Source organism: Mus pahari, chromosome 20 (genome assembly GCF_900095145.1).
Source record: "Mus pahari chromosome 20, PAHARI_EIJ_v1.1, whole genome shotgun sequence".
NCBI lineage: Eukaryota > Metazoa > Chordata > Mammalia > Rodentia > Muridae > Mus > Mus pahari.
This window is the reverse complement of record NC_034609.1, coordinates 6,579,138-6,591,981: the sequence shown is the minus strand read 5'-3', so window position 1 is coordinate 6,591,981 and position 12,844 is coordinate 6,579,138. Positions and strand designations below refer to the sequence as shown.

The window sequence follows — 12,844 nt, the reverse complement described above, 5'->3', positions numbered from 1 at the left end:
CTATCATTGATGATCTAGCTATCCAACCATGTAATATCTATTTAGCTGCCGATTTATAATCTTTTCTCCCAGACCCTCTCTGTACAGTCCTCTATTCATACTTGTATAGAGTTACATGAATATGCATATGTCTATGTGTGTCTTTGTGTACCCACATGCCTGAAAATACAGCATTAGGCTATGATAACAAATAACACTCAGAATCGAGCCTTCTCATGTGTTTTAGAATAACAAAACGCCCTCAGAATAATGTAAAAGTTCTGTGTCATGCTGCACTTTGTTCAGGATCCGTGGGAAATATCAAGTTCTGAAATATTTAAAAGTCACTAAGAATTAAAAGCACATGCTTTATTATATCTCAACTACCGATTTGAGAACTTGTAAAAGAAGATGAGACCATCTCCCAACCTAAAGCAGTGAATCTCAACCTTCCTGCTGCTGCCGCCCTTAGTACAGTTCTCACACAGTAGTCACCTCCAACCATAAAATTATTCTTAATGCTACACTGTAACTGTAATGTTGTTACTGTTATGAATTAATTGTAATGTAAATATCAGTGTTTTCTGATGGCCCTTTGGGGGTCACAACCCACAGGTTAAGAACCATTGCTCCAAAGGCTACAGTGGCCATCTTCCAAGAAGGTTCATATAGCAAAAGAAAAATGAATTTGGCAAGTAGACCTGAAATCACAACTGACACAATTTGACAAATAACCTTCCATCATCTGTGCCAGAATAGCATCAAGTTCTGTCACCGCTCTTTCACCAAAGGTGCTCTTGACGCTTCTCATTCTATCTCATTTTATCATGATTTTCTCATTTTCTTTACTCAGCCAATGATTGGTGAAAAATGAGTTCTTACCACATGGGTGAGATGTGATGGAATCTTCCAGGGTAGGGTCCGCCTCTCCTTCCTTGCTACTGCTGCCTCCAGCACCTTCTTCATTGTGACTGTCTCTCTCGATCAGTTTGTCTACTTTAGCGATAATGTAGTTCAGGCTCTTCCCCACGTTGACCCACACCCTATCCTGAAGACAGTATGAAAGTCACTAAAATTTTTATGACTAAATCATCACTAACCATCTTAAAGGAGCAAACAAAGCTACAAACATCCGAGTATTGAGTGAGTTGCTACAATATCTTCACTATTTGGGTCAGATATTAGATCTCAAATATCCCCCAAATCCATTTTTCTCCTGCTAAAATCAAAGTTAAGTTTCATTAATTCTTTAGCTAATATAATATGTTTGATATAATAAAGTGCTATGTGATTTTAACCATGAATTGAGCATAAATTATGACAGATTGCTAGAGATAGGTTTTCTTTATACATATAATAAAAAAGCAAAGATATAATATCTTAAAGAATGGCTATCACTTACATCAGGAATTCTTCATTCTTGTGTCAACATTTGTACAACAGATAAACCTTGCACTCTTGGGGATACATCATCACCAATACTCTCATTCTTGCATAACTGCCACCAACATCTAACTCTAGAATGTGTTCATCTGTTTAAATAAAAGTCTGTCCCCCTTGTTGACAAACCTCCCTTCCCCCACTCTCAATACAGTTCTGACAACCAGATCTTTAGATATTCTGATAACTTATGTCATCTCAGAGATTCATTTCCTGTGAAACATCTCATGTCACTAAGGGGCCTCTTTGCTTCTTGTGTCCCCAGTTCTGACAAGCTTGTACTTTTTAGATTCACTGATACATAAAAACTGCATTAATTTTTAAATAAATATTCTAAGCATAGTTACTTTGATAGAGGAGACTAGCTTCTCTTATTATTCTTCCTACATATGTCAGACACAGAGCTCAGGCACTGATGAGAGCAAAGATGTCTAATATGAATCACGGGGTTTTGAGGCATTTTCCATGAAGAGAGGACTCTTTTAGGGGATACCTCCTCTATGACCTAGCTATTTCAGATACCCCGAATGGCTGTTTAGCATAGAGTGAATACTATTGCTGGTTTACATAGTTCCTAAAAGTGTGCATTTTTCATCTAAGTTAATTTTGTAGAAAACTGATTTGGAAGAGGACAAATCTGAAAGGAAAAACCTGCATCTGAATTTGGGTTATTGGATTGTTCTCTTGTAAAAGTTAAGTTGAAGAGCTTATCCTCCTGGGTATGTACACATTTGTTCAGTATAGCTGAGAAGGGAACAGAATTTCCTATTAAAAAGGCACAAAGTAAGGAAAGGTAATTTTGAGGATTTATGAAACACATAAATGTGAGACTGTGGGCAAAGCACCTCATTTCTGAGGACTCACTTGTAACCTAAATTTGGGATGATAATTCTTGTTCCACCTCCTTTACCATGGGGTGGTCAGAGCCAACTGATGCACTGTGTCTTGTGTGAAAGCATTCTGGGGAAGTTAGTACAATTTAGCAGTACCACTGGCAGCCTTGATCGCATCCTTAGTGACTCAATCTTGGTTCATGTCACACTATAATCTTTCCTGGGAAGTGTGCTATTAAACACAAGTAATCATAACAATCTTTTCACAAGAGGCAGATCTTTCCTTCACAGCACCGAAAGGACTTCCTCTCTCAGGGAAATTAAAACACTCATAAAGTCTGTGAACTGCATCACCCTATGCTTCCTGGGGAAATGGGTTGCAGGTGCCCTGCACTGGGAGTGGGCTCGAGTATACAAGAAATACTGGGCAAAAAAAAGTAAGCCGCTAGAAGGCCAGGCTTCATTCAGTTTTGGATTCAGTAGGGAACCTACCTACCACTCACAATGAGTAACTCAACGACCTCTATTCTAAATATACCTTAACTGTTACCATCATTTTCATCTGTAAAATAATGAAATTAAAGAATGAAGCAATACTCTAGTGGAAACTGGAAATAAACTCTATTACTGAGATGCAAACAATGAACAGATTCTTCTCAAATCTTCAGATCAGCTTCACATGGAAGACAAATTTTCAATTCCCTTCCTGCTGTCCACTTTGAAAATATGTTTTTTCCCTAGAGGATACATGTTGCCTTTCGAATAAACCAGAGAATACCTGGTTCCTCTTAATTCTATCTTTGAAAAGCCCGAACACAAAAATATTTAGAACATGATTTGATATCCACATCTCTATATGGTTCTTCATTTGCATATCCTAAGATTACATTATTCCACTGATAGAGACCATGACATGAGTTGCAAGCAGAGGCACTGTTATTGGCCTGAGGAGCTTGTCCACTGACCAAGGCCCTTAGGAATGCAGTAAATATGATGAATAGGAGTCACATATATAGTTATTCATGTTTAGAGGGCATTTTCTGAGACTGAAATGAACGATCTCTAATGCGGTCCTTATATGTAATGAGTGGATAATCAAACTTTATTAGAATACACTCAGCAGTAGACCCTGAGCAGACACATCCCATTCTTTATCTGTGGAAAAGAGAAGCCATCTCTCTGAAGTTGGAGAAACCAACTCTGCTCATTACTGCCTCCTCTTTGTGGTCTCTGCAGATTAAACTTATTGATTTGTGCCTGCCTCTACTGCCAGACTGTAAATTCTTTGAGAGTTCTGCCTTCATACTATAGGACAGGGACTATCCCTCAACAGATTTTTTTGGAAGTAAGAAAAGGGATGAAAAGGCAGAAGGGAACAAGATGGGGTGGTTACCGTCTATATTCATCTAACATCCATACACTAGTTAACATCAATGTTAAAAGCCATCAGATACTGACTCAGTTTTCTGAAAGACAGAACTTTAAATAAGAGAGGAATAGTAACATTCACCATTAATGTGGTAGAAATGAACTAGAACTTCATCTTTGTTGACTGCAAATATTTGATTCCTGCAATGAATTCCCAGATATTGATGGCACACTGTAACGCATAGAACAGAGTCAGGGGAAGAGGCTCCCAGGCAGGTTCAGAGAGACAAATATCATTCACAGTACTAATGGTAGCCCTCAAGTATCTGAGCTTGGATATGAGACCAAGACGTGTCATACTAAAACACGTTTGACAAAAAGAGCAGACTAGTCACACATAGTCCTTTCAAAAATGTCCATCAGGCAACTTTAACCAACTCAAATGTCTTGGTTAATAGGGGAAGAGGACAGGCCACAGATCCATTTCATAAATGGGATGTGCAGAAGAGCAAGGAGGACAGGGACAAAGATGATAATTCAATTATGAAACAGTTTTAGGCAGTCATTTGAAAGCAGAATACTGAAGATTTCTTAGCAAATTCTTAAAAGGAAACCTTGGGTATCTGAGTTCCCCTTGGTCTTGCAAACTTTCTATGACCCAGCACAGGGGAAGGCCAGGGCCAAGAAGTGGGAGTGGGTGGGTAGAGGAGCAGGGGCAGGGGAGGGTATAGGGAACTTTCGGGATAGCATTTGAAATGTAAATAAAGAAAATATCTAATAAAAAAATTTTAAAAAAATAAAATAAAACGTAAATGAAGTAAATACCTAATAAAAATTGGAAAAAAAATGAAAAAAAAAAAAAAAAAAAAAAAAAAAAAAAGGAGCCTGTTCATTTACATCTGAAACCACACACAGAAGGCGCTGACTAACAAACATGTCTTCCTATTTCGATGGCTATTGCCATGCCAGTCTGTGAGCGAGACTCATTCAACTTTTATTGCTGATGTTAAGGGGCCACTCCTTTCTGTTCTCTACTGCAATCACACTGCATTCCAGTCTGTTTTCAGGTTGAAGAAAGGCTGGCTAGTGATTCATGAGGAGATGCAGGAAAGACAGAGATTTGTGAGAAGATACAGGAGGGATAGAGATGTGGCACTAAATCAAAGGGTTCTCTACTCTCTGCAGGCCAGAGGTACTAAATGAAACTCAAATTCTCTGGAGCTCTCCTGTGCCCAGCAATGTTTTAAGAGAAGGACTCCATATCAGAGAGAAAGGTTGGTAGGCCATTCCCCTGAACTAGTAGCAATTACCTACTGTGAAAAAGCAATGGAAGGGTGGTGGGTTACAGTCTAACCCTCATTAAATAGAACCTGAGCTCTATTTGAGGTCATTAACCTTGATGGAGACTCCATGACAATCCTTCTCCTGAGAGGCAAAGTGGCTGTAAACTTTTTCAAGTCACTGAGGGTACAAAGCAAGTGAAAAGCTATGGCAACATTAATTTCATTCTAAGTTAGGTGCTGATGTAGGCCCTTATTTATTTGCTGGTTAGGATATATGCTCACATAAAGGTCGAAACCAGTGACATAATTGAAAAAGCTTGATAGATGTCATAGCATGTAACAGGGAGAACATTATAGCTGTCAGAGTGAACCATGAGGGTAGCGAGCAGAGTGATTACTCAGCATGCTACATGTTTATGAACCCTGTAGCATCAAGAAAGATCAATACAGAACTTTGAAAAGACAACTCAGTAATGCTTAGCTGATCAACTTTAATGAGGTCAATGTTTGATCATCAAGAATGTAATAACACAACCAGAACTGAAGTGGATGACCAAAATTGTGTGTGTGTGTGTATGTGTGTGTGTGTGTCCACACATACTTTCTCATTTGCTATAATACATTACCAAGATCTTTGATTACAAATACTCAGTGAACTAACAAGGTCAATCTTATCCTTAACTTATCCTTTCATTTTATTCTAGACTACCATGTTCCTTAACACTAAAAATCTTGGCTCCTTCTATAGCTCCTTCTATAGATCTTCTCTATGGATGTTAATTTAAACTGTTAAAATGAGTTTCACATAATATGTTCTATAGGACAACCAGCACATAAATGACCCAAGGTATATAGGGCTAAAACACTTATCAGTGTATGTAAGACCACTAAAAAAATACCAAGACTTGTAGCATCCATTAGTCTCATATAGTCAGCCACCTTTTTTTTTTTATTTTTTATTTTTTGGCGAGGAATGAATTCTCTATTCATACTTGTTTGGTTCCTTGCCCAGACCTATTATCTGTTTCCCAGTCAGGTAGCAATTAAACTTAGCCACAAGTACTTTGGCCACTTTCATTCATCAGCATGATGATTTACTCATTCTTGATTAAATGAAAGCTAAGCACCAGAGCTGGTGCCCAAACCGGGAGCTCCTTATCCAACCAGGAAGACAAAGATGATTTTCATTTCTCTTTAATCTTAAGAAAAAAATATTCTAGCTATGGCTACAAGTCTTGCGATCCTCAAAACATACTGTTAAAGTATATTAACACATATTCACCAGACACTTGCTATGCACTTGGTCAGTATTAAACATCAAAGATATGAAGGAACCAATATTTCTATTGCGAATCATGCTGAGTTTTATCTCCACTCACATACTAATCATTTCAGCTCCCCCTCACAAGATAAGGTTTCTCTGTGGAGCTCTGGCTACCAAGGAAATTGCTCTGTAGAGCAGGCTGTCCTCAAATTAAGAGATCTGTGTACCTCTGCCTCCTGGTTGCTAGAATTAAAGGCATGTGCTGTCACTATATGACTCAATGATTTTTAACTTTTAATGGAAAGTTGCATGTTTCCTACACACCACTATAAACTCACACACAACTGCTACCACATGTTTTTATAAGTGATTACATTTAAGTTGAGATTATTCTAGCATAACCAGTCAAAACTCTGTGTATACCTTGCATTTCCTTTACTTAGTTCAGGAGCATCAATAATATCTCCTTGGAAGAAAAATCTCATTTTCTCTTTTAGAATGTATTGATGTCTGAAGGCACCTGGGGTAATGGTATTAATACATTTCTAAGATGAACATGCAAATCAATACAGTCATCAAAATATGTGATACTAGACTAGGAGATGGAAGATTTGGGATGATATTTCCAAAGATATAGTTGCATTCGATATAGAATACAAATTAAAAACTATCACCATTACTACATAAAATAGAATAAAATAGCTCTTGTAAAACTCAGACTGAGTTGGAGTATGACAAGTGCCTGATTTGGCCAACTCATCCAATCAGCTGCTCTTCCCACATTAACATATAAAACTACCTTTAAAAGGTATGTACCAAGCTGCATGTTAAGTGCCATAAAGCAGGGACTGGAGTTGAAAGCATTAACCATAGGTGAGGGAAATGTAGATATGGGCAAGATTTCATGAATATGCATGCACATAAAGCTCTCATTTGGGGTTTCTTTTCTTTAATAGAACATTTGTACATCTTAATGGGCAGCCATCCACTTTGTTTAATCACCTTTTGTAGATCTGAATAGTGGGTGAGTATTCCAAGCACATATCTCCTGGGCAAAATGGACTGGAGAAGTTCAGGAATGCTTCCCACCCATCAAGAAAACAGAAGATAGACTGTGTTCAGTTGCCATGTAGGGACCAACTGGCTACATTCCCATCTTCTCTTTTGTGCTCTTTCTGATGCTGGTAGTGACTGCTTGGAGGACCCCATTTTAATCACAAAGCCAGACTATTGTATAGTGTGGCTGAGAGATGGAAAGCAAAGAGGTGGGAGAAGGGAAAGAACTTCTTTGAGTGAATTATTTATTTAAAGTGACTGAATTTTTTAAAAGAGACAGGACTTTATAATCTGAGAAACACCAAGCAAAATTAAAGCTGCTGCCACCAAATTTCTAGGACATTGAAGTTCACATCGATCTTGGTTGAGTAGCCTCTGATCAGTACTTTTCGAGTTTTTCTTCTCTCTACTAAGAGATGAATGGCTACTGCAGTGCTCAAGAGTGGGCCTATGGTCAGAGAGAGGAATAATGGGAAGATTGCTACAATAGTTATTTTGGTGTTGGAATACCAATAAATATGAAACAAGGCTGCCCATGCTTCAGTGGCTGTTCCTTGCCATACACCCAGAGGCAGCACTAAGCAGTCTTAGCAATTTAGGAAGATACAGCACATGACGGAGGGATGGGGCAGTGAGAGGGCAGATGGGGCAGTGAGAGGGCGGATGGGGCAGTGAGAGGGCGGATGGGGCAGTGAGAGGGCGGATGGGGCAGTGAGAGGGTGGATGGGGCAGTGAGAGGGNGGATGGGGCAGTGAGAGGGCGGATGGGGCAGTGAGAGGGCAGATGGGGCAGTGAGAGGGCAGATGGGACAGTGAGAGGGCGGATGGGGCAGTGAGAGGGCGGATGGGACAGTGAGAGGGTGGATGGGGCAGTGAGAGGGCAGATGGGACAGTGAGAGGGTGGATGGGGCAGTGAGAGGGTGAATAGGGAAGAAACTGAATGTAAAATGGGGCTAGGTGGATTTGATCAAAACACATTAACATGACAGTATAAAATTAGAAATAAGAACTCTAATTTGCACAAAATTTTATCCTAACAAAGAACAGTATAGTTCACAAATCCTAATAGAAGCTGTGAAATCTTGGAGCAAATGAGGCGAGGAGACAGCTAGGGACTTCTCACTACTTGGAGAACAAAAATTGTAAAAGAATTAATGAGTTCTAATATTAAAAATATAATAGAAATAAGTAGATAATTATAAAAAATTAAAATCTTAAGTTTTTCAAAATAAGAACGTAAACATAAGTGACAATTTGAAGGCTAATTCTGAGGAAATTAATTCATTGTATAACTGTGTACTGATCACCATTGGTTCACAAGCTGTTTTGCTAACCGATAAAACAATAGTGAACAAGAAATTGAATAAGCTTCCTTTTGAAGTTTATTAGGTGCACAAAGAATATAAAAAAAGGAACTAGAAACAACTTACTATAATTCAGAATTTCATAGGCTATGTAGGTGGGATCCCAGAGTAATTAGTAAACAATATCATTTATATTTGAAAATATATGTAAGTAAATACACACATACATGTGCACAGCTATCTGTCAAAAATGTTAGAAGTGAATGGTCAAATTTTAGTGTGTAGATTTTTGTGCTACAGGGCGCTGCTAATGAAGAAGCTTGATCATATATTAGTGTCAGACTGACTATAAGGATTAGTTACTTCTAAGGAATAATGAGGATTTAATACTTTCTTATGTCCATGGCTTCCCTTAACATAACTCTAGCTAGTCAGAGGACAGATGGAAATATGGTTTGGTTGACTTGTGTAGGGGCCACTGTGTTTGCGTTGACTTTGAACTTCTTATCCCTACAGGTGAGGTGAAAGATGGACAGAGTAACCTGCAAGAGGCATTTAGAACACAGACTGCTGCTGCCTGTTGCTGGGATTACCGAGCTGAATGTGTATTGTCATGAACATTGTTCTATGAGTATCTATGTTCACTTCCACTACTTAGGGTAATGTAAATATATCTATCAACACTCCCACAAACAGAAACATTTGTGTTTGCCCCAGACATTGCTAGACAAAAGTATAGCATTTGTAAGAACTTTTTCAGAAAGCCATTTATAGAAATTTGATTCTAAAGCAGGATATTAGGTATGATTGAGTTGTAGAGAAGCCTTAATTAACTTCCAGATTATATTTGGACCTGATTAAAGGAACTTTTGATGTGAATATTGTTCTGAATTTGACTATAAACTAAACATAACACTCATTTTCTTGTGTGAACATAATTACATGTATCATGAAACAGAAAAGAAAATGTATGCGAACTTAGGAAAGATTAAATTTTGATTATGAAATCAGGTTTGTGACTCATTTTAAACTTTGTACTTACTTTGAACTTACTTGTATTTGAACAGCATTTATATATACAGATGTAGTGCCTTGCAATGTGTCAATGTACATGCATTCCCTAATGTTTAAGCCAAGTAAATACAACTTCTCTCAAACTTTGCTATTTTTCCAGGGTAAAAAGTTTCAAATGTGCAGCTTTGGGAAATGTACAATTTACATTCATATTCCCTACAGCAGTTCCTCTCCTGAGGGGCCTCCTGCAACTTCTCGTTCCCAGAATAAACATTAATTCATGGGTGCAACATGAAGCAGAAATCAGTTCAGTAATTTGATTGCTGAAATGTAATTCAATGTGAAATGATAGTTTAGGATATTTCCAATAATAGGAACAGTTTTACTAGTTGTGTGCCTCACTAAAATGGATCAGGATTTAAAGAATGATAAGATCAAGTAAACTATTTATTTGACTAGGAATAGCCAGATTTAGCTCCAAACCCACCAACGTAGTAAATGCTGGAATTAAACCACAATGTTGTAGAGAATGGTGTAATTACTGAAGCCACAAAATCTGGGACAGCCTAATAGTTTGGTTAGATGGTGCGCTTTCATATTCTGGACAAACTAATCTTGGGATCCCAGCTGCTGGAAGCATCTGTTCTAGCGGGGGACAGAGATAAATGCAATATGTCATCTTCACTGACTGGGAGATGAAGGAAGCTGCACTAGTCAATTTCCTGGCACATATTGCCATGAAATATTCCCTTAATATTCCATTGGGGTTTCATTGTTTACTAACTTTTTAGGAAAACAAACTGTGGAGCATTCAATCATTTAATAACTAAAATTAAACAAATAACAAAGCATTTTCCGGTATGGCTCATTTCAGTATCAAACTCTGTCATATCTGCTTGACAATTATGAGCCACGTTCCTGTCATCATCTTCTCTCAAGGAAGCTAGTTGAAACCAGAACAGTCTCTCTCTCTCTCTCTCTCTCTCTCTCTCTCTCTCTCTCTCTCTCTCTCACACACACACACACACACACACACACACACACACACACAAATGTAGGGATAACAGAAATTCTTTTTCATGATTACAAGAAAAAGGTTGTTAGATGCATTAAAATGGAGTCAAGAATAATTTACCAAGATGTATTCACTTCTCAGATGTTTATTAGAAGCTGTAGGCTTCAAGCTATGTTATGGTTACAGTAAACTTCTGGAAGCTAAGTGAAGCCGCCAGCAGAGGTTTTTTTTTTTTTTTTTTTTTTTTTTTTAAATGGACCTGCACAATCTTACATTCAAATTGAAGCCTACTTAAATCATCAGAGAACATTTTCATACGTCACTGAAACCTGATTGCATTCACTTAACACAGAGTTGTTTTCAGGTGTTGACTATATTAGTAATGGGTCCTGGTAGTTTTATAACAACCAAATAAGAAAAGTAATAACACTAATTATGTTTCAAATAATGTACTAGCACCTCTAAAGACATTTCTATTATCTAAAATTTCTCTAGATTTTCCGTGTCAGTCAGAGGTAAAGAACATTATGAATATAATATGACATGGCTACTATGACTACTGAGTATTTTTTTTTCTTTTTATGGAGATTAAGTCCTTTGGCAGAGGAACCTTATTGGTGAAAACTGATTGCTGGAGAAAATCAGTAAGAATGCTATGTAATCATCGCAGCAATGATTAGCAAAGATAAATATTTGGAAGAGGGAGTTATAATTAACTCTACTAAGTGTGAGTTTCCTTCTAATTGTGTTAGACTTAGAAGAACTCTTTCTGTGATTTCAAGACATAATGACGTTCAGAGGAGATTCCAAACATGTGCAAGGAGACACGGTGGCAGGAAGACCTATTAAGCTCAAGATGAATGCAAAGAGAATGGCCTGTGGTGAGCAGATTCATGCAGACCACAGCTCTCCTTGGCGGGTCTCCTTGGTAGGATTTCCCCTTTCTCTTCCTCTATCTTCCCTGTCCTTCTCTAAATGCAAGGCTCTTCTTTATGTGAAAAGAACTCAAGCATCCATCTAGTCCAGACTGCTTCATCAAAGCTCTGCCAGTCCTTTGTGTGTCTCAGATGAATATAATGTTTCTCCTAAGACCCCTCTGATGAGAAGTGAGTTTCTTACTCTATGACAGCCTAAAGCTGCCCCATCATCCCCTCTAACTACCAAATGCTCTTTCCATTACAGTTATGGTAAAATTTCATCAATTAAAAAACAAAACAAAACCAGGAAAATCAATAATAATGGCAACTATCTGGGCATTGTGTCTTAGTCACTACCTCTCCCCACAATGTTCACACACGTGGTTATCTTTCTTGAATGGTTAACCTCTGTTCTCATGCCCATCTCCATAAGGATGTCTGAAGCTTCATTCTGACCATGAAACTCTTGCATCACTTTGTGTGGACCTCTCAGGCTGCCTAAAATGATAGCCACTGGTCTTTCGAGGTTTCTGATTACACCGTAGGCTCTTCGAGGCCCTAGGGTGCCCTGAGGGCTTCCCATGTACAAGTCTCAGGAAGAATGTCCATTGTGAATGAAGGAAAGGGCTCTTTGTAAACCTCCCCACGCAATGACTTGGATCTCTTTTCTTTGTGTATCATATGACAATCTGACTTCAAACTGGGTTGGATGAAATCCTATTGTCAGAGAAAGTATTCCAACCTTTGTTTCAATATTTTTATTTGTTAACTCTGGGTTATCGTTGAGGATCTATTTGGTTAATCTTCCCATATGTTAATATATGCTAATAACATAGTTATACATATATGTAGAATTACATATTAGCATATAATATGCTAATATATTATTATAATTATATGTATATTACTTCTACAGGTCTCTAGGTTGTCATAATAAGACTATAAGTCATGTATTTTCACCAAGAACCACATATCAATAACACAGACACTGAATCTGACTAGGCCTGTCCAGGCATCACCACAAAATGATAAACCACCTCTTGTACATACATCCTAAGAGCTAAGCAGAACAGGTACAGATTTCATTTTAGAGCTGAGAAAATTGAACTTGAGTGGGGTTAAGAGGCACACACCTCTTGGAACTCTGAATAAATTGAATAAGTATCTGACCCGCTCTTTTGAAATGCTGCCCCGTGGGAAAAGCAATCTTCACCAGCAACCACAGCACTTATTCAGCGCTTACCTGGAGCAGGCTGAAGGTATGCTTCCTGGGCTAGAAACTGGGCCGGGCTTGGTGGCACACGCCTTTAATCCCAGCACTCGGGAGGCAGAGGCAGGCAGATTTCTGAGTTTGAGGCCAGCCTGGTCTACA

The 12,844-nt window shown here is 38.3% G+C and overlaps 1 protein-coding gene across 6 annotated transcripts in view; it reads right to left on the bottom strand.

The window, feature by feature from the left end:
- The window catches only part of Inpp4b (inositol polyphosphate-4-phosphatase type II B), a 751,408-nt gene that overhangs the window by 102,202 nt on the left and 636,362 nt on the right, over nt 1-12,844 (bottom strand). For all 6 annotated transcript variants that reach the window (XM_021220100.1, XM_021220101.2, XM_029532468.1 and 3 more), the window contains one exon: nt 862-1,027. In XM_021220100.1, coding sequence (XP_021075759.1) covers nt 862-1,027 — 166 coding nt within the window. The remainder of the gene's footprint in view (nt 1-861; nt 1,028-12,844) is intronic.